Source organism: Lutra lutra, chromosome 4, assembly GCF_902655055.1.
Source record: "Lutra lutra chromosome 4, mLutLut1.2, whole genome shotgun sequence".
Lineage (NCBI taxonomy): Eukaryota > Metazoa > Chordata > Mammalia > Carnivora > Mustelidae > Lutra > Lutra lutra.
In genome coordinates, this window is record NC_062281.1 from 93,725,910 (window position 1) to 93,747,538 (window position 21,629).

Genomic DNA, 21,629 nt, shown 5'->3' on the forward strand with positions numbered 1-21,629 from the left:
AAAGGAAGAGGTGCCCTGGGATTGTGAGGAGTGATTTATCATATACTGTACGTTGGGGGTGGAAGGTGGAGATAAGGACGTTTCCAAAGGGATTTTTAGGTGTTATAAGAGACTGTAAGGAAATTTACTTTGATTTACATTTCACTGGCCTTTGCTCTCCTCATCACCTGCCACCTGTTTTCTTTCCATTCTTTTCTGTGGGATTCACAGTCCATTCCCTGCATGGGCTCAGCCAGGTTCTTATGGGAATTATGCCAAGTGGGAGCCATTGGCGGCCACACAGAAAGATATTTCAAGAGTGGACTCTGTTACTCTCACAGGGAGGGTTAGGACATACCTTACAAAGAGGTGAATATTGGACCATGTTCTCATCAAAGCTACATTTTTGTTGCAACGAGTTCTCTTAAGACACAAAGCTACTTTTCAGCCTTTCACAAAGGGTGAAAAGCAACTGACCTGTGACTGGATCCTGAGCAGAGTGAGGTTAATATGACATCATATGCTGTTGCTTTCCTAAATGTTATGTACTTAAAATGAATTTTGTAGAAGCAGTGTCTGAGTTCTTCACTGATTACTGACTATCCCATCAGAGTGCAGCAGCCCTGGCGGCAGAGGGATGGAGGAGTAATCACTGGGATGCTGGAATAAGCACAAGGCGACATGGTCTCATGCTTGGTTTCTTTGCCTTAATAGCTTATTGACTTTCATCCATTCAGCCGATTGGGCCAGTGAGTTCCTCTGTATTGACAGCCAAAGGCCTTCATGGAAATACTTGAACAGAGCAGGAGAGCAGATGTGGAGTCACTCCATCGACTAATAAAATAGAGGACACCCCTACCTCAGGTGGGAGACTTTTCTTGGGTCTTTCTGTTACTGGTCGCAGTGGTGGTGATGGTTGTGAGATACTATTTGAGGGTTTGTTTGTTGTTGTCCATGGTTGTGACTCTCTAGGAAATAACTGTGGAGTGATAGCTTTATAGTAATTCTTGGAAACCAAAAGAACATAACTAAGGACTCTTCCCAAGGAATATTTGCAGATCTCTGTGCCAACATTTATGGAAGGACTTATACACTTTTCAGTTAAAGGTTATCAATCGAAGTGAAACAACTCTATACTTTTGGGTCAATGTTGGAGAACAACAGTTTTAAACTGTGGTCTGCATCAGAATCACCTGGGGTAAGATACAGATGTAGTGAAAAGAAGGGCCATCTGTACCCCAATGTTCATAGCAGCAATGGCCACAGTCGCCAAAGTGGAAAGAACCAAGATGCCCTTCAACAGATGAATGGATAAGGATGATGTGGTCCATATACTCTATGGAGTATTATGCCTCCATCAGGAAGGATGACTTGGAACAGGACTGGAGGAAATTATGCTGAGTGAAATAAGTCAAGCAGAGTCAATTATCATATGGTTTCACTTATTTGTGGAGCATAAGAAATAACATGGAGGGCATGGGGAGCTGGAGAGGAGACAGGAGTTGGGAGAAATTGGAGGGGGAGATGAACCATGAGAGACTGTGGACTCTGAGAAACAATCTGAGGGTTTTGGAGGGGAAAGGAGTGGGAGGCTGGGTTTAGCCTGGTGGTGGGTATTATGGAGGGCATGCATTGCATGGAGCACTGGGTGTGGTGCATAAACAATGAATTTGGAACACTGAAAAGAGATTTTTTTTAAAAGGCTAAAAAAAAAAAAACACAAAAACTCTGAAACCCAAAAGAAAAAAGAAAAGAAGAACCTGGGTTATTTGTGTAAGAAATGCAGATTCTCAGGCCACACACCAATGAAATACTTGGGATTGGAGCCCAAGAAGTGGCTCCTGTGATCTGCACTGCTGATTCTAAGGCTATCCAAACCTAAGAACCACTCTCTAATATTTTTAGATTGGGGATTCTTACAAAATGACAGAGAAGGCAAAACTCCTTTTAAACTTAGACTTCAATAGTAGTCTATGACCTTCTTAGGGACAGTGTGTCTTTCCTACTCTTACACGCTCAGCCTAGAGACTGGTGCCAAAATCAGAGCAGGTGAGGAAAAAACTTTTATTTCTTTGTACACATTTTACTTTCATAGCCGCCAAAAGGACTGTGTTTCATTTCCTCTAACTGACCCTGTCCACCAGTTATGTTGCCCTCGACAAATTACTATAGCAACATATATAAATATCTATCATACATTTATACACACGTACATGCCTTCTAAAGCACTGGCAGGACACAGACTAGGCTTTCCCACAACTGGGGCTTCTCAGGTGCCACTTAAAAATGATCACTGGTTTGTCTTATAGGACTTTCAATGGGCTTGGGCTGACCCTGAGCCCGAGTTCCCCAGAGAGGAGTTAGGGTGATGAAAGGGAACAGCATATTCAGAGTGAGGTGGCCACACTTCGGAGATCATAAAAGAAGGGGACTAGGAGGTGCTAGGCTAAGCAGGAGATGGCACATGGGAAGCCACCACTTTCACCAGGAGCATTCAAAGCACACAGGTGCCTTGGTGTAGATGGATGCCCAGCTGATCGGTGGCCAGGCTAAGCCAGCCCCAGGGAAGCATGGATGTGGGGGTTGTGCTGGCTGAGCCCCACTGGCCCCCAGGGCACTGCTGTCACTCGTGGGCTTTGGAAAGGGCTGAGGAGCTCCTGTGTGGGGATCAGAGGTCCCATCTGTAGGAAGCAGGGTCCTGTGTCCCCTAGCTGACCGTCTGAGGGCAGGCGTTGGAGGGAGGACTGGCTGTGTCCGGTTCCCAGGCCAGTGAGGTGTGCAAAAGCATTGTCAGGAGCTCCTCTACAGACCAGTGCTGGGATGAGCAGCCCCAGGTGGGTGGTGTTCCTCAGCCACAGGAGAGGCTGTCTGCCCTCATCCTCCTCCACGGGGAAGAGGATGGGACCCTCTGGCAGGTGTGGAGGACTGGGCTCCAGGTCTTCTCAGCAGATTGGGATCTGCACCAAAGGGGGACAGGCCCAGTCTTCCTGCTGTTTGAAGGACCTCCGGTGGCTCCTTTTCTTCAGTGGCTCCTGGAAGGCAAGGGTCACAAGACTGGGGTGCACGGCAGCACCCTTAGAGACTTCACCTGGAGACAGAAATATGACAAGGTGAGAACCTAGTATCAGGTTCTGCTGGTGGCTCCCTGAGCTGCAGTGAGCACTGGGCGGGCGCTGAACCTCGAGCTCAGCAAGAGCCTGTCAGAAGGATGAGCCCAGGGGAGGGGGTGTGGATCTGTGGAGCCCCTCAAGCCACCAGGTAAGAGGGAAGTTTCCCCACCACCTTGGGCGGGTGACAGCCCTGCTCAGAGCCACTGCACATGAGGTGCTCAGATCTTCACAGGCCAGTCCACTCCCTAATTCACTTGGAGCAAAACGATGGCTTCTGTGACCTCCCGGGAACCAAAGCACTTAGTATGAAACACGCCCATGAAGAAACAGCCTGTTGTAGGAAGGAGAGGATGTTGTGCAGGGAAGTCCCCTGTTCAGTTCATGTCCCATGTACTTAATGAGGAGAGGAGAGGGAGAGGCCCCGTCAGCAGGGAGCTCCAACAGCCCCTAGTGCCACCTCTTACAGATGGATGGGCCAAGGCCACAGAGCCGGTTAGTGACAAGCCTGGGATTGGAACGCAGGCCTCAGGCCCTTTCCATTGGTCTCTGGAAAGTGCAGAGGAAACTTCCAAACATGGGGAAGCCAGTGGGTGTGTGGGGCTATTGGGTTACCTTTGCTGGGACAGGAATAAGGCTTTACAGAGGCCATCTTGTATGTGATCTTCTAAAGAGGCTCAGGAAAGAAAGGAATCATCAGAGAAGAAAAAAAAGGGAATTAGAAAAAAAATTTAAAAAAAGGTTGAGGGGGAGGGTGAAGTCATGGCCCGACCCATTTTCACACCATGGGATCAATATTCTCTCAGGCTACATCAGGGACATTCCCAGGAACAGGTCCAATTACTTATGGCAGAACTTTAACATCCAGTGAAGGGTTTAGTTTCTTTCCCTATTCTTTTTTAAGGAATCTCTATGGCTAGCGTGGAGCCCAACACGAGGCTTGAAACCACAACCCTGAGATCAAGACCTGAGCCAAGATCAAGTCAGATGCTCAATTGCCTGAGCCACCAAGGTTCCCCTAAAGGTTTAGTTTCTGATTTACAAGCCATTTGGTACACTTCAGCTTACTTGCTAGGGATCGGGTTAGTATTTCAAGTAAATGTACAGAATACCTGCCATATACACAAAATGTTTCCCTTCAAGTTTTATTTTTATTTATTATCAAAATCTCTTTTAGGTCAAGAAGACCCAATGGTTGGTTTCCTTTGGAAAAAGAAAGATTAAGATTGAATGGCTATTCTCTGCCAATAGAGTGTGCAACAGAATCAACCGATTTGATGGCATCTCGGGTTTATTTTTTCATGAAGTGAAAAGGGTTACAGGAAACACTAGAGCTGGCCCCAGAGCCCCTTTCCTAGAAGCTAATTTAGAGGCATACTCCCCATGTCCTCTGGTCTTGGGAATCAACTCACTTGCTTTCCTCGGACTCCTGACTTGGCCTAGAGGAGGGAAGAAGTGCAGTGAGGAGAGAAGAGGGTCACGATGTCACAGGGAGATGAGATGGCAGGGAAGGGACTGGGGTGGGAGAGGAGATGGGGAGTGAAGCTAGAAGGACATTTAGTGAGGACCTGAGTCCTAGGAATGAACTGAAATCTCCTGAAAGGTCAGAGTGGGTCAGGGATCATATGCAGACTCTGAAGACAGGTGGGGATGGATTTGGGCTGGGTTCTGTGGCTCTGGCAGGTGCAGTGGTGTCCTTACCTCCAAATTAGTCCTTGCCTTCTTCAAAACATCATGTGTCCTGGTCACTAAAATAACAAAACAGCCCAATAGGTAGAAGTGACCATCTGGGGCCATACTTGCCTAGTGTGTTCCAAAGGGTGTCTTTCTGGAGGCTCAGATCAGGGTCTCCTGCTGCCCCATGCACCCCTCCCTCTGCATCCCCAATTACTCATGGCACAGGAGGTTTGGGGACATCACACTGGTCCTCAGCCCTCCTCCCCACCCCACCCAGTCTGTCTGGTCAGGGTCCATCGGCAGCACAGTGGGGAGCCTGGAAGTCCTCCCACCCCTACTTTCCTCTCTCATCCCCTGGCTCAGGGGCACCCACACTGATTGAAGATAAACTGCTCCATGCTTTCTTTCTGCTGGTTGGCAGTCTTCAGACGCTCCGCTGTGCTCTGAAGGACACTCTCCTGTTTGGACAGTCTGGTTCTCAGTTCCAGAAGTTCCCTTTGCAGGGACTGTCCCTGGGGAAGGGAAACAGCTCTCTGTCACAGGTCAGAAGGCCTCAAGCACCTGACGCTTTGTGGCTTTTGAAAATCAAAAGCAGGATTCTACAATCCTCTCAATGATTTCTGGACTGGAGTCCCTCCAGGAGAGACACTAGAAGGCTCCAGCTGAGGCCAGCTTAGACTGAGGGCATTAGGTCAGCACGCTGAGACCCCGGCAGCCCCCATGCACCTGGACACAGGCCTCCACTCCTGTGGCGGTAGAGGCCCTGATCCCCGGGCAGTGCCAGGACTCCCAGCGGTGGACCAAGAGCACACATTCAGTGCTGACATTGGTTCTAGAACCGGGCCTCACAGATAAGACTTGCTAGCTGGGCGTGTTTTGCCTGGGGAGATAGTGTGCAATTCTATAAATCTCTGGAACAACTTCAAGATGGCAGAACACCTTCTGCCTCTGTTCAGAACCAGCATAGTTGGGGCCCATAAGGTATTAGTGCTTTAATCTGGCCTCAGGCTCCTAGGCGGGGCTGGTGGTGGGAGATGGAGAAAATTTGCTGTCCACACTCCCCCCGACCAGAGTCCAGGCCTCATATCTGAGAGCACCTGGGGCAGCTGACTCTCCCAGGCCTGGCCCAGAGATGTGGAGGAAAGCTGTATGTGGGATGCAGTGGGTGGCTCCAGGAAGCTGCTCATCTCATGGTGACATTCTGTGGGGATGGCGTGGGGAAAGGGGATGTCGACATTTTCACAGGTCCCTACATTTTTTGGCTCAGCTAAGTTCAGAAAGTGAAAGAACCCAAACAGGGTGGGAGGAGAAGGATTGTCATAGGACATACCCTGCCAGCCGCCACCATGGATGACAGGTCTTCCCCCAGGGATGCTCCCCTAAGGCCCCCCGTCCCAACTCAACTGTCCAGCTCCTGACCTTTAGGACTTGGGAATTGAGGAGGCAGAATGGCATTTAGGGCAGAAGCGATGAAGGAGGCTGCCACTCACTGTGCTGTCAGACAGGACAGGGCTGGGGGAGCTGGGCAGGGCCGCTCGCCAGAACATGGTGAGGAGGGAGGCTGACTCGTCCAGCGTGTGCTGCAGGGCCTGGGCGCTGCTCCCAAGTTCATGGATGCCTTTGCTGCCAGGCACCTGGGAGAATGGGGAGATAGCCCTGGGCACCAGACTGAGAGATCATTCTCTTCCCCCTGCTCTGGCTCCCCCAGCACAGGGCTCAGGTTTCCCTCATGAGTGAGGCACAGGCATGGGCCCACTTGAACCTCTGAAACCGTTTTTAAACCTGGAAGCCTTGGATCTCCACTTTAGCAGTGACCTCCAACTTGTAAGAATCACTAGATTCTGACTTTTCTCATACTCTCTGTAAGCTGCTAGTCCTGCTCCGTGCTCTCGGGTCTAAGGTCCCTGATTTTTGCTTTGGCAGCCCCATGCATATCTCTAAATCATACCTCTGCTTCAACTGGGCTGAACCATTTGTAGCTCCAAGGACTGTGATGCCATTCCCTCTACGTGGAATGCTATCCTCCACCACCCCCAGAAGCTGTGTATCTCACCAGTGGTTCTTCTAGGAGCCTGTGACTTTCCTTGCCTGGCCCAAGGACCCCTTCTGTGTTTGCACCCTCCCAACTCAGAGGATGGCTTCCGACACTGAGCCCAGATCCTCTGTTGTCCCTATTTACTTGGATATGTGGCCTTCTCTCTAGGGTGGAGTCTCTTGCAGACAGGGCTGTCCCTGCCCATCCATGTACCTCCAGCGACTCAAACAGCACAGCAGATGGTACCTGGTCTCTGAACAGGGAAGCGCTCTGAGAAGGTGTGCTGCCCGCTTCCCTGCCCTGCTCAGTCTGCCCAGAAATCCCATGGCTGCCAGGCTTCGCCCCTTCCACAACATGGGGCCACTGCAGATGCAAATCCTGAATTTCCAGCCACCTGATTAAGTGATTTTACTCTGCCGACAGATGACCACCTGCTAGGGTGACTGGACCAGATAATAAGTGAGCAGAGGGTGCTCAGTAGAGCACAACACATAAGCCAATACTCAGCAAATCCCCTACTATGAGGATGACAATTCTCTTCTGGCTCTTCTGTGATTCTGAGAGGAAACGTCAGTCAGGGCAGAGTGTATAGTGAAAACAGGAGATGGAGAAGAAAGGCCCAGCCGGGTGTAAGCAGAAGATGTAGACTCGGCTATAGGAGATATGCAGTGGAAGAAGGAGCTAAGATCAGAAGGAAAAAGGGCACAAGGAAAAGGAGCACTTTAGACCTACAGTGTGATTACCTCTCTGCCCTGAGTTTCAAGGCCAGGGAAGGTGCAGGCTGATCTCACAAGATCTGCTATCTTTTTGACCAGCAGTTTGCCCTCCCCTATCTGCTGTCTTAGGGCACTGTAGTCATCAATGTGGCCAATGACATGGCGGCCATGCTTATTGGCAAAGGACCCATCAGTAGCTTCACCCTCCAGCTTGGGATTCTTCATCACTGGAGAAGCATCCAAATCCAGCTCTGAAAAACAAGACCAGAACAACATAGAATCCACAGTGATAAGCATATCCTCAGTCCACTTCATTCTAAAATAGACATCAAGGAGTGAAAGAGGCCAGGAATAGGAAAGACACTCTGGGAAAAGTACAAGCCAGGTGTGAAGTCCATAGATTTCTGGGTTCTATGTTTTTATGATCTTTCTTACATCATCATAATGATCAAATTGCCAAGAGGCAAAATTTTATCCTTATTGACAAATGAAATATCCAGGACAAATATTATTTTAATAAAAAATTTTAAATTTCCAGTTAAGAAGACACAGACAAACTAAGGGTACTGGAAGGGAGGGGGCTGAGGGTTTGGGAGGGCCTGGTGGTGAGTATTAAGGAGAGCATGTACTGCATGGAGCACTGGGTGTGGTGCATAAACAATGAATCTTGGAACACTGAAAAAATAAAATAATAAAATAAAATAAATAAAAAATAAACCCATTTTTAAAAAGAAGACACAGACAAAGAAATTAAGCCAGACACAGAGAGCACTTTCAAGGACGGAGAGATCACTGTGCAGTGAAGCACAACAGAGCAATAGGAAAACCACAGGAGGAAGAATAATGGCAAAACAGGTGGCCACAGAAGGTGCAGTGAGTAGGGCTAAAGACTTTGGGACCCAAGGAGAAAAATCTCTACATTCAGGTAATGTGCCCATTAGTAAACAAAGGCTACTTGTATTGGTAATTCTCCATCATCAATCCCTGAATCCTTCCGTTGCCATATTTACCATTTGTCCTCTTGAAAATGGTGGTCTCTGAGCCAGGAGCAGCAGCAGAAAGGCTGGGGAATGTGAGCGCTGGAGAATTCATGCCAACATCTCGGACTGGAGGGGAAGCAATGGAGTCTGGGACGTAAAGACAACAACAATTTTCAGGAACCCTGGAACCACCACTAACCAAACCCACGCACAGCCTAGTTATCACCAGCAGAGACCTAAGGCAGTATGGATTGTCCTCATTACACCCCAACCGTGATGGTAAGCAACAGCAAACAAATCCCTTGGTTTGGAACAAGAACATGTCCCTTTAATGGAAGCGAGCTCCATGAGAAGAAACTTCTGGTTTGAACGATTATTAGGTGCATTTTTCTAGCCTGCGTTTTGAATATAATTATGGGTGCAATTTTTAATACACTGCCTTGTAACTAAACCCATGATATGGAGAACAAAGGCAAAAGGAAATGTACATAAAGTTAAATTTCCTTATAACCTGCAGTCCACTGACAAACATTTGAGGCAGGCAGAATAAGACATTACAGGAACCCCAACTGTCTTAAACTTAATGACCTACTAGAGGGAAAAACAGTCTTAGCTTGACAAAAGCCAGGCCTCCAGGATCTCATGCATCTTCTTTAGCATATTAAAGTCCTTTTGGAAACTGCCCTTTGCATGTAGCTCCCCCAATTCCAAACTATATAATCAATGGCTCCTCACAACCCTAGTGCCACTCTTTCTGCCCACTGGTCCTGTCCCTATGCTATCATAAAAACAACTTTTTGCACTGAAAAGGTCTCAAGAATTATTTCTTGAGCTCTGAACCCCAATATTTCCACATCAGATATGTGTAGTAAATGTGTCAAAAATACTGAGTCAAAGTATGAATGGACTTGTGGGCAATTAAACTAGCATTCCAATCACCATTCTGATGAGTTAGTGATGGGAAAAATATAGCAGGATGAGAAGGGTAGAGATGGAAGGCATGGCAGGTTAGAGACACCCTCCTGGAGACCAGGCAGCAATCCTACAATGGAAGAATTGGAAAATATCAGAGAAGGCAAGAAATCCTGCTCAGGAGGTGGCCTAGAACCAGCTCTCCAGCTCAGTCCACTGTGGTGGGTAAGGACCGGGCACAGTGTCGGAGTCACTGGGGCTGAACCCTGGCTGGGGTCGTGGGGACGCGGTGATGGAGGAAAGCTGGCCAGGAGGGCAGAGTGGGGAGTTATAACTGAACACTACAACCATCATGGCTCCCCAGGGAGAGCCAGCCATCCCACCCTTTTTGTGGCTGAGCAGTTACTATGGGACACAGTTCACGTGACACTTTCTCATCTAATGGTCACAACACAGGATCTTGGAAGTGTCACCTTCATTTGACAAGTGAGGTCAGTGCCTAATTAGTGAAAATCTAGCAGGACCAGGGGGAAAAGCTAAGGATTAACATGCCCCAGGAAGAGCAGGCAGGAACGTGTCTGAAAGCTCATCTTTAGAGAATCCTGAGCAGAAATGGCTCCTACTGAAATAAAATTGAAAATAGAGTCCTGGAGGTGAGAGAAGATGGTTAATTAAAAAAAAGAAAAGAATAAGTTGAAATGAGTGTGTCAAGAAGGAAGGGGGACAGTACTAACATTCAGACTAAAGCTAGGCGAAGGGGGTTGGATGAAGGACATTGAGAAGAGAGGGAGAGCGCAGGCAAGGCAGTATCTGGAAGGGCAGATGCAGAGGGTAGGGGGGTGGAATGACAGCCACTGGGAATAAAGGGGGCTATCATCCCCTTGCTTTCCACAACCAGCATTGCCTGTGGGACAGGAATGGTTTCTACTCAGCTGAGCTCCCCTCCAATCAGGGAATGGGAATCTGGAAAGCAAGCGATACCGAGACAGAGGCTGGTGAGGAGGAAGGACGTGAGGAGGAAGGCCAGAAGCTGGAAATAAAAACATCCAGTTCAAATCCTGGGTCAGGTCTTAGCTGGTTAATGTCTCAATCTCAAAGTTTTCCCACGATGAAAGACGGAAGTAAAACCTCCCTTACCTCAGATGAAACAGTTTGGAAAACTGTTTGAAAACTCGTGGTAAATTTTAAAGCACTCCACAAATACAAGGAATAGATGTTAACTCACAAGCTATTAACTGTTGAACGATGCTTACTGTGTCAGTCACTTGTAAATTATTGCACTTAAGGCTTAATTACCATATTACCATATAACATACATATAATTGTCCATAAGATACACCCTGAAGATGAGGAAAGTAAGGCTTCAGTACCTGGGGACTTCAAACACTGTGCCCAAGGCAAGCAACCTGTACCGGCACACTCAGAATCTGGGGCCCGAGCCAGCTGGGACCCTCAATCCCACCCTCTCGCCCAAGGTTGGAGATTGAAATACCTCTGATTTCACCCGGATCCTAAGGAGTGTGGAAGAGGGAAGATCCCTTCCACCACAGACATCGAGGCCACTGCCTCACTGGCCACGGGCTTCCTGGTCCCCCTGCCCTTCCTACCTTGGAGGAGCAGTTGCTTGTTTCCAGGGTCCTCCTGCTGGGCGGAGGAGGGGCTGAGGCTGGCTTTGCTCCCCCCGCCATCCAACTGCTGCTCCAGCTGCAATCGCAGACAGCTGTTCACCTGGATGCTTTGCTCCAGCTGCCCTCGCAAAGCTCGGATCTCTGCCACCAGGTGGCTCAGCTCACTGCTCAAAGGGACCTGGAGACAGGCATCCCAGGAGGGAGCTGAAAGAAGAGAGAGAGAAAAGGGGTCTGGTGGCTCAGATCCAAGCTTTTCCAAGCATTTGTCAGAACACTCCTCTGGGGCATTCCTTTCTGCTCAGGACCACGCTGTCCTCTCAGGGCCCCAGGCAACCCATTTGGGATGGAGCTTCCTCCGTTTCCTGCGTGGGTCTCCGCACTCACTGAGCGAGATACCGCACACCGGAACTGCCTCGAGGCTCACGTGACCACCTGCATCTGGAGAGCCTTCCATGAGCAGGTGGGGTCAAAGTCAAATATTATTATTTGACTTCCACAGTCACCCAGTCCTACAGGCCTGAGAGCAGGGTCTTCAGAGATAGGGGGGTCAGCACTGGGCTAGAGAAGTCCTGGGGATTCAGGAGGAGGAAATCGGATGCCTCCGAGCTCAGGAGTCACAGCAGAAAGGAGGAGGAGGTCACCAGGGAGAGGAGAGGAGGCACTGGGCCTTTGGCAGCATGGAGGAATGGGAGTCTCTGCTAGAGGCCAGGGGTCACAACTCACTGAACTATTCTACGTCGCCACGTTTTCGTTTTGTTTGTTTTAAATCTCCATTGGCTACCACAGTCTGTTTCTTTGTAGTAGGGATGAGGACAGCTAAGAAATATTCTACTAAACCACATATCTTCTCTGAAAGCTTGAAGCCAAATCTATTTCAAAGAGTAGAATTTGTTTTGGTGTTTAGGAAGGCCATAGGATCCGTACGCCATCTCTCACGTAGCCCATACACCAGGTTGCCTCTGGACCACAGGCCTTTAGGCAAATACATTCATATTTCCGTGACAAGCTGGGTGAACATTACCAATGAGTGGGGTTAAGTCAAGTCTATGAATACCATTTTGGTCAGTTCAGGCAGGTTTTGTGACCAAATGAGTATATGAAAGAGCTATCACAAGAATTCATGGTTCTCATGGGATTACAGAATTAAGGATAAGAAACTATGGGGCTTCAGAGGTAGGAGCTTTGAAATGACTCCTAAAACAACTATAAGAAGGGAGAAAGGCATGAAAGAGGATGTAGTCAGGATGAAAGGATTTTTTTTCCCTCTGTCATATAAAAACAAAATTGAAAGGAAAAAAAAATACTGAATTTACAAACGAAAAACTGCTCCCAAGAAGTTCGTATAGAAAGGCTTCTCCAAGTTGTTACTACAAGTTATAAGGGATAAGAGTTTACTATGAGAAATTTTCTGGAAACATCCCATATTTTCTGTTTTTACTCATTTGCATTATGTTTTTATAATCACCATAGTATCCAAATACTGCTATAGCATCTTATAAGGAGGCCGGAGGTCATGAGGTAGGAGGCAACTCCCCCTGAGAAGTCCTCACGGGGCACCTGCAGTCTATGGTTAGTATCTACCAACCCCAAAGCTCCATGAAGCTCCTTTCTTTCTTTCCCTATATCCAAATCCTCACAAAGTTTTGCTTCTTTCTAAAAATGTTGTCTTCTATCCTCTTCTATCCTCTTTATTCCTCTTTATCTTCCCAACGGCACCTTAGATCAGACTCTACTCATGTAAATACCCCATAACCACACCCATTCAGTGGGTCTCCCTGATTGGAGTGTCTCCAGACTCCAGTGTGTCCCACTAGCCTGAGAGTTCTGTTCCCACCAAGTATCTGTTTTGTTTGGAAAAACGTACTCATTTTCCATGGCCCACTCTGTAGAATGTAAACTTTCATGGTACTTCATAGCTCCTCTGTATACCAGCAGCCATCTCAACTGACCGGACTTCTCACACTCCCTGATACAAAGCTCTCCATGGGGAAGGCTGGACCCGATGCTCCCAGGAGTGCACAGAAGCTATTCTCTCAGCCTGCGGTGCCCCCGATACTTCTTCAAGTTCTGGTTCACCTTCTCATCAGCAAGTTAGGAAATCCAATCAGGTTTTATGAAAATTCAAATTTGGCTGAATATTGAAAATTCTGTATTGCTTAAGGAATTTTTAAACAGATAATTAAAAAAAATTAGAATTGAAAGGCTTAGACTTCCCATCCAAAGCAAGAGCTGTTTCTATGGGATCCTTGACAAGTCATCCCTTTCTATTTAAAGGGGCTTGGATGGGAGGCTTATTCCTTCACAAACTAGCAATTCTATCACTCGAAATCTCTAGTGGTCAGGAAGGCATAAGAATGAAGTCCAAATTCTACTGCCCTTTATCCTTTGATACCCCTGTTCAGACCTCTAAAGGGATGCCAAACACAACAGCTCTTTTTCACCTGATAGTTCTTCAAATATTAAAAACCAGTTCTCTTCTCCTTGTGATCTTGTCCAGGCAGAAAATTGTTTAGTTTCTCCGACAGTTCAAGATTTCTGGTCACCCGGCATGGTGGCTCCTGTCTTCATTTTGCTCCCTGGTTTGCCAAAAGTCCCTTTTACAAGATGGTGTCCCACAGTCTAACAATATTTCTGACACGGTCTCTCACCCTGCCGTGGTCTCAGGTTGAATTGGTTTTTGTAGCAACCTTTGCCTACAAGTTCCTTGTCCCAGTGGGTTTCTAAGTAACTCCCTATTCTCAAGTCCATGAATGGCTAGAGAACCAGGCCTCCTGATCCTGTACCTCTACCACTGATATTTTTAATCAAGCTCAGGGTTTCTTTTTCTTTCTTTCTTTTTTATCTTTTCTAAATTTCTTTTATTTTTTTATAAAGATTTTATTGATTTATTTGACAGAGATCACAAGCAAGCAGAGAGGCAGGCAGAGAGAGAAGCAGAAGCAGGCTCTCCGCCAAGCAGAGAACCTGATGTGGGCTCCATGCCAGGACCCTGACATCATGACTTGAGCCGAAGGCAGAGGCTTCACCCACTGAGCCACCCAGGCGCCCCAATCTTTTCTAAATTTCATCATATTGACATCAGTACTCTGTTCCAGCCAGGTTGGGGTTATTAACTTGATGTTTACAATACCCTCCCCCATTTGAACAACAATGGGGAAATAGAAGAAGATTCTCCAACATTAGATCAGTATCTTAGCAGGTGGCAAAAAGTCCTCAATAAAACAGTTTAAATTTTAAATCCAGGCTTGGAATTTAGATCCTAACAGAGGTATTTCTGTAAATGTTGCGCATCTTTTAACTTTCTCCCTGAGGAATGTGTCAGGGTAGGAGCAGGGCACCCGCTCTACTGGCTGCATGGGGGCAATATGTATTACTCACAATATTCAAGAGCTTCTCACATGATGGTGCCATCAGGACAGTTCTTTGAATTATTTTTTTTTTAAATCACTATGTAACTTGTACTTTGCTCAACTTTTCTCTGGCCACCTAGGCAGGCAGAGTTGGATTCTTGTCCAACTACTTTTAAGGATGTCTTGGCTGGATCTTGCACATGTCACCAACCTCTGGGCTTTGCACATGAGAGAACTGCTTTGTTCTTACTGGGAGCCCCAGACCTGGCTGAGGCAGAACTCTGTAGCTTTCCAGAGCTCTACAACTCCCAGGGTAAGGACCACACCAGAATCCTAAGCAAGGGCAGGGAACTAACCGGGAAGGGGAGAGGGAGAACACATACCTTTCAGCCCTTTCTTGGAATTGCCATAAAGCACCTCATAGATCTGTAGCTCCGACTGGAGGGACTGGAAGAGCTGCTGTTTCTCCTCACACTGCTGCTGCAGGAGGGCGAGCTTGTGCTGCAGCCTGCACAGGGGGAGGCAAGGGCCTGCTGAGCTCCTGGCGCCCCTCGGCCCCTCCAGGCCACCTGCTGTCAGCCAGCCTTCGCATCGTGGGGCTTTAGCCCTAGATGTCAATCCAGGGATCGTGAAGACCATTACTTTTACTTTACGGATGTGGAAACAGAGGCTCTGAGAGGTGAAGTAACTTTGCTTGATATCATGCCATTAGCTACATTAGTCGGGAAGTAACTTTGCTTGATGTCATGCCATTAGCTATGTTAGTTGGGAGCAAACAGGCAAGCTCCATATTCTTCCTGCCCCTATGGTGTTCTATTCCTGGTGACAGGCAGTCATAGGGTTTGTGTCAGGGACACGCATGATGGCTGGTGGGGATGCTTCCTACGTTACAGTGAGACCAATATCCTTAAACTAATGGGAAGGATGAGAACATTTTTTTCTCCAGGATCTGATCCAATGAACCTCCCCTTGTTTTTTTCAAAAGATTGATCTGAGAGAGACAGAGATCACTTGCCTGCAAGTGGTAGGAGGAGCAGAAGAGGAGGGAGAAGAGGAGGGAAAGAACCCCAAGCAGACTCCAAGCTGAGCGCCAAACCCAGTGCAGGGCTCATTCTCATGACCGAGATCATGACCTGAGCCAAAATCAACAGCCGGACACTTAATTGACTGAGCCACCCAGGCGCCCCTGATATGCTGAAGCCTTCTAAAATAGGGTTTTACTCTCCCAACTTTGAAGTGAAAAGGCATTCTCAGAGAAGTCCTTCCTTCTGCTCGATTCATCCATAAATCAGGAATAGCAGAGGGGAAACTGAGGGCCCCAAAAGGCTCCAATACCTATCTTGCCAATATCCCATTAAATCTGAAAACAGGGTCCCCTTCCTTCTTATTGGGCTCCCCTTTACCTGGAGTCTTTCTCCTGGAGGGACAGGCGTTCTTCCTGGAAATGCAAGATCTCCTGTTGCTTCTCCTTCAAGTCTTCCAGAAGCTGCTGCCGTTCCCCCTTTTGGCGCTCCAGCTCCATCTCCAGCTCTTGAAGGCGGGATCTCGAGGACAGCAGGGCCTCCCTCAGGTGTTCCGTCTCCTGGGAGCGCTCTGGGGAGCAGAACACAGGATGACTTACACTGTGGGGGCAGAGGCTGGCAAGACAAGGAGCCCAAGCTCCTCCATCCTGACGTGCAGAACTAAGGCAACGGGAATGCAAGCTGATGCCACAGCTGCTCAGAGAAGCAGAGGGTGTCAGCTCACTACATCCACATCACCTCCATCTTTGCAGTGCCCTTGATCTTCTGCTTTCATAAGGTCTACCCTGCTATTAGAGAAAACGCTGCGGTTTCTTTCTTTCCTTCTTTCCTTTCTTCCTTCTTTCCTTCATTCCTTCTTCCCTTCCTTCCTTCCTTCCTCCATTTTCTTTGAGAATTTATTTATTTATCTGAGAGAGAGAGACAAAGCAGGAGCAGCAGGAAGGAAGCAGAGGGAGAGGGAGAAGCAGACTCCTCTCCCTGCTGAGCAGGGGGCTCCATCTCAGGACCCTGGGTTCATGATCTGAGTCAAAGGCAGGTGCTTAACCAACTGAGCCACCCAGGTGCCCCAAAAGCTGTGGTTTCTTTTTTTTTTTTCCCAAAGATTCTATTTATTTATTTGACCAACAGAGATCACAAGTAGGCAGAAAGGCAGGCAGAGAGAAAGGGGGAAGCAGGCTCCCCACTGAGCAGAAAGTGGGGGATCATCACCTGAGCCGAAGGCAGAGGTCTTAACCCACTGAGGCACCCAGGTGCCCCAAACGCTGTGGTTTCTAATGCTCGCTATTTTCTAAGTTCACACACCATCTGTGTGATAATCCCTTCTTTAATTTTGCCAAAGAGCAACATCAAGACTGCTTGTCTACAGTTTTTAGAATATATTATATTCGTCAATTTGAAAATGGGGACATCTGTCCTTTTCTGGGCTTGTGGAATCTCAATAACCTGCATGATTTCCCAGAGACTAAGGACAGGGGCTCTGAGAACCAGGCTGCAGGAGCTGTCAGTCTACCAGGGGGAGGTCCCTGGGCATGGCCCACCGTGCTTGTCCACATCTTAGTGACCTCTCCCCACTGAGGTCTGTGCTAGCCTGTCCCAGCATGCAATGGTGGTTTAGCAGTTGTGTCTTCTCTCTTCTCTGTGACGTCTCGTTACTTCCCCATCAGTGACCTCTCCTCTCACATCTTCCTGCTCCGAAGAGACGGATTAAGAAACATCACTTGTTGTCTCTTCCCGTTCCACAACATTCTTTCATTCTGGGCTTAATCCTTTAGGAAAGTATTAGTCTTTCATGGCTATTCAATAAATATTTGCAGATAAATATAATTTTTATTGACCATATATTGATTTGATCAAGTCAATTGACACTAAGGTCAGCTGCCCCCAGGTCACAGAGGAAATGATGCCCCCCTCCCTTGGATGTCCATCAAATAGTGTTGGGAATGCTTTGGTGGGCATCTGGCCGGTGCTTCCAGGCACAGAGTCCTGAGGATTACTGAGCAGAGGGGAGCCCGGACTGAGTGAGTGAGGGGAAACAGTGAGGAGACGGGGATGGCAGCTCAGTACCAGGAGAGACACATGAGGCTGCAGTAAAGTCTGGACAGGGAGAACAGACACCTAACTGGTATCCAGTTCATAACTAATGACTGAGTATCTGGGTATCTGTGGGTTGCACAGAGGTGGTGGGTTTGCTAGAGCTATCTTTGTCCCGAACACCTCGGAGTGTGAGGGCCCACGGTTGGGACCTCTCAGGAAGTAGCCCCTTCTAGACTGAGAACCGCAGAGGACCTTGGATTGGTGGATCTAGTTAGCTGTTATCTCCACCTTCTTCTCTTGGCTTCAAAAGGTGATTGGTGTGGCCAGGAGGAAAGGGACCGGGAAGGAGCGCAGTGTGTGGCTTTTACCACCCACCTCTAGAAACACGACTCAGCTGAGTCTGAAGGCTCCGGTTTTCTTCCTTAAGGACTCTGTTCTCATTGTAGAGCTGAGGTGTGGGTTCTAGGCCAGGGCTGTAAAAATTGGAGGTAGATCCTGTCCCAGAAAGTGTAAGAAGACACGTTACACATTAGGGTAACAGATGCTTTCCAGAAACTACCCATTCTGTCCCTCCAGAAATACTGTCCCAACCCAGCAGGAGTGTCTGGGTCCCCAAGGCCTGGACCCCAAGCCTGGTGAGCCAAATGCCTGGTTTCTGTGTGGGCCCCACCATGTGCCCTAGCTGCAGCTGTTCCAGAGGCTCTTGTCCCCACAGGAGCCACCGTGGGGCTGGGGGCAGGACAGGGGCATGTAGAAGGAATGGCCTCCAAGGGACGCAGCCTAAGAGGAGAGTGTTGGGAGAACGGCCGCCTTGGTGAGTGGCTGCGGGAGGGCACCCACTGAGCAGGCTCCACCACGTGCCAATCCCATGACAAGGCAGAGAGGTCAGCAGGCACATATACGAGCAGATTAAGGACCGGCTGGGAAGTCAGACGCCCTGCAGACACGCCTCGTTAGCTCTGCCAGGAGAAAAGTTCTCTCTTAGCTCTGAGTGAGGATAAGAGCACCTGTCCCCCCGCCTTGCCGGACTGTTTGGAAGGTGCAAGTAGAGGAAAGCCCAGCACATGCTTTGGAAAGTGTGAAGCCCAGCCTCCAGAGGCTCCCCGGTCGTGGCAGCATGGGCAGCTCTGGGCATCTCCTACCGCTCCCACGGGCTGCACAGCTGAGCCGGTGTTCAAGCTGCTCCCGCAGCCGGTCATTGATGCAGATGGACTCCTCCAGGCGCTGGCGCAGGTTCCGGATCTCTCCGAGATGTTCCTCCAGCAGGTCAGCCCCTGCAACCATCCCGTCAGGATGGGGGAGAGGTGCGAGATGAGGAATCCTGGTCACCAGAGGGGCCCAGGTGGAAGTGGGGCACGGCCATTTGGCTCCTCAGCAGGATCCCTAAACATCCCCACCCTTCCACCAACCACATTCTCTCACATGGGCACTCAGGAACACAGCAACTTTGCTTAAAGAGGAAATGTGCTGTCAAACCCAGGACAGACCACATGAAGCATGCCCCAGGGTCTACCTCCTACACACAGTTAAGTGTGAGGGAGTTTCAAGACTATTTATTTATTTGAGAGAGAGAGACACACACACAGAGAGAGAGAGTGCATGAGCACGTGGGGGGTGGGCACAAGGAGAGGGAGAAACAGACTTTCCACTGAGCAGGGAGCCCTCAATGGGGGGCTCGATCCCAGGACCCTGAGATCATGACCTGAGCTGAAGGCAGACACTTAACCAGCTGAGCCACCCAGGTTTCCCAAAGTATGAGGGACTTTTAAATGTAAGTGTATGGTGACCAGTGTAACCGGTGAGGGTAAGGGAGTTCCACATGGTTTAGAAAAATAACTGAAGTATCAGGAAAGGTGTGGTGACCTAAGTGTGACTTTCTCTCCTGAGTGTGTTAGGGAAGACTTCACTCTAGCCTGATACCATTCTTCTTATGGATACTTGACAGAATATTCTTTAACTAGGCATCAAGCCCTTCCTCCAGCCTCAGAGAGGAGGCATAAGGTAGAAGTCCGTGAATATAAACTTCTCCTGTGTAGTTAATGACATGAACATGAGAGCACAAGGTGTATCTCTGACTTTCCCAATTCCCTGAACAGCACTGAGGCCCTGGGCAGGGAGGGTGAAGTGGGGCACTTAGAAAGGTCCAGCACAGATAGGACCCTGTCATTTTACCCCCACTCTGTAAGCCAGGGACTAGAGAAATGAAAAATGTCCCTGCCCAGCTAGGAGACTCTAAATGAGATTTCATTTCGCAGATCGACCTGTTTGGCTTTATGTTTTACCTGTGGGTTTGGAGTTAAGCTGACACACAGAGGATCCTGAGGACAGGTCACCTGATACACTCCCTTTCTGCGGCCTCATCACATCCCACTGGCTGCCACTGCCCAGGTAGCCGGGCTCCAGGATTCTGCCCAGTTCTGGGCCGCCCCTCAGTGGAGAGTGAGGCTGGGCGGGGTTGAGATAGTGAGAAGAGCTGGCTTCTAAATGGTTGCTTGGCAGTGCAGCTGGGGAAGCAGGATGGATGGTGTTGACACCTGGGCAGAAAGAAACCAGAGTGAGGAAGAGAGGATTGGAAGGGAAGGACCAGCAAAGAAGTGTGGGATTGCTAAAAGTGGACACCAAAGGGTACATGTGCAATGTCAGAAAATCCAGTCCATTGCAGAATACCAGTTAGATGAAGACCATAACCTAAAAGCCATAACTTTCACCTCATGTGTTTGCTGGCATGAGACACCATGAGGCGGAGGATGGACAAAGTATCTGGAAGTCACCAGTGTACACAAAGGAAAAGTCCAGAGACTGCACTCCTGGATTCTACTAAAATTTCTCATGATACAGTCCAGGAAAGTTCTGGAAGGAGAACTCAGTCCCAAAGTTGGAGGATATAGTACATTCCTATTCGTAGATGTGCTCAATGCTAGCATCCATGGAGGGATGTGGGAACTTTCATTTAACATAGGCTGATACTCTCATAGATCTTAGGAAATCATGGGCCTTCCCCTGAGCCAAATCATCTCTGCTTCTATGTGAAAAGAAGTCCAGGCTGTGGGAGAGACAGAGAGAGGTGGGCAGGTCTGTAGTTTAGGATATTCCTATTCAGAAGACTGCTTTCCTTCAGGGATTATCAGCATGGGCAGCATAGTAAGCAGGTAGCTTGACCTAAGCAAAGAGGAAGAGGTCATCATTCCCTCCAACCAAGCCAAACTCCTCTGAGAGGATAATGCAATTGGCTACTTGTCAATTTTTATCTCCATTTGTAACTGGTTCTCAAATTTATCTGCACACTACAGTCACCTTGGAAAATGTAAACAAACACATACTGATGCCTGGACCTCCCAGAGATTTTGCCTTAACTTGGGATACAGCTTGGACACTGGATGTTTTAAAACCATCCCAGGTAATTCTAATTGGCAGCAAGTTTGAGAAGTACCCATCATGGGTCTCTCCTTCCTCAATCTGCAAAATAATAGATGTTCATTAGGATCACTGGGGGATGAAAAATGTCAGCATCTGAATCTTTTTTTTTTTAAGTAGGCTCCATGCCCAGGATGGAGACCAATGTGGAGCTTGAACTCATCACCCTGAGATCGAGACCTGAGCTGAGATCTAGAGTGAGATGCCTAACTCAATGAGAGTCACTGAGCTATCCTCCTGACCCTCAGCATCTAGATTTTAGTTGGGATTTGTAAAGATGTGATTTCCTACCTCTTTCACACCCCCTTCCTCCCCAGGCCAACACAAGGCAAAGGGGGAAATCAGGGGTTGTCAACAGCTTACATTTTAGCCAAGGCTGTAGAAGGTTCCAAGTCTATCAGTAACAGCGATCAGCATTCTCATGTTCCTGGTTGCCCAGGCCACACAACAGTGAGCACATGCCCTAAACCATGCAAAGACACCAGACAGACTCTAACACAAGGAGATCTTTGCCCCACGCTGCCCCAAGAAGACGCCATGCACCACTGTCCACGAGGAAGCTTGTTTCCAAGCAGACAAGGAACACGGGTAAGCTGCCATCCCTCAGAGAGGCCTGTGCTTCAGGACAGAAAAGACAGGGTTGTCATCTTGCTCACCAAAGCTGGGACCACCCAAACTCTGGTCAATGGCTCAGACTAAGTATGACTTGATCCCATATCAACAGACCCTTTTTCATGCACAGATGTCTCCTATCTCTCCTTTTGGACAAAGACAA

At 48.4% G+C, this 21,629-nt stretch overlaps 1 protein-coding gene across 16 annotated transcripts in view; it reads right to left on the reverse strand.

Annotated features, from left to right (window-relative positions):
- Positions 1-2,024: 2,024 nt before the first annotated feature.
- PDE4DIP (phosphodiesterase 4D interacting protein) overlaps positions 2,025-21,629 on the reverse strand; it is a 217,960-nt gene continuing 198,355 nt past the window's right edge. For 5 of the 16 annotated variants that reach the window (XM_047728742.1, XM_047728746.1, XM_047728745.1 and 2 more), the window contains 14 exons: positions 19,723-19,974; positions 18,583-18,714; positions 17,816-17,935; positions 15,788-15,977; positions 14,768-14,892; positions 11,014-11,238; positions 8,525-8,641; positions 7,542-7,765; positions 6,254-6,397; positions 5,137-5,275; positions 4,788-4,834; positions 4,499-4,525; positions 3,702-3,753; positions 2,025-3,011 (listed from right to left, as the gene is read on the reverse strand). In XM_047728742.1, coding sequence (XP_047584698.1) covers positions 2,854-3,011; positions 3,702-3,753; positions 4,499-4,525; positions 4,788-4,834; positions 5,137-5,275; positions 6,254-6,397; positions 7,542-7,765; positions 8,525-8,641; positions 11,014-11,238; positions 14,768-14,892; positions 15,788-15,977; positions 17,816-17,935; positions 18,583-18,714; positions 19,723-19,974 — 1,952 coding nt within the window. In that variant the 3' untranslated portion in view covers positions 2,025-2,853. Of the gene's footprint in view, positions 3,068-3,701; positions 3,781-4,498; positions 4,526-4,787; positions 4,835-5,105; positions 5,276-6,253; positions 6,398-7,541; positions 7,766-8,524; positions 8,642-11,013; positions 11,239-14,767; positions 14,893-15,787; positions 15,978-17,815; positions 17,936-18,582; positions 18,715-19,722; positions 19,975-21,629 lie in introns of those variants that run through there. The other 11 variants (XM_047728748.1, XM_047728733.1, XM_047728741.1 and 8 more) reach the window with 9 other exon arrangements.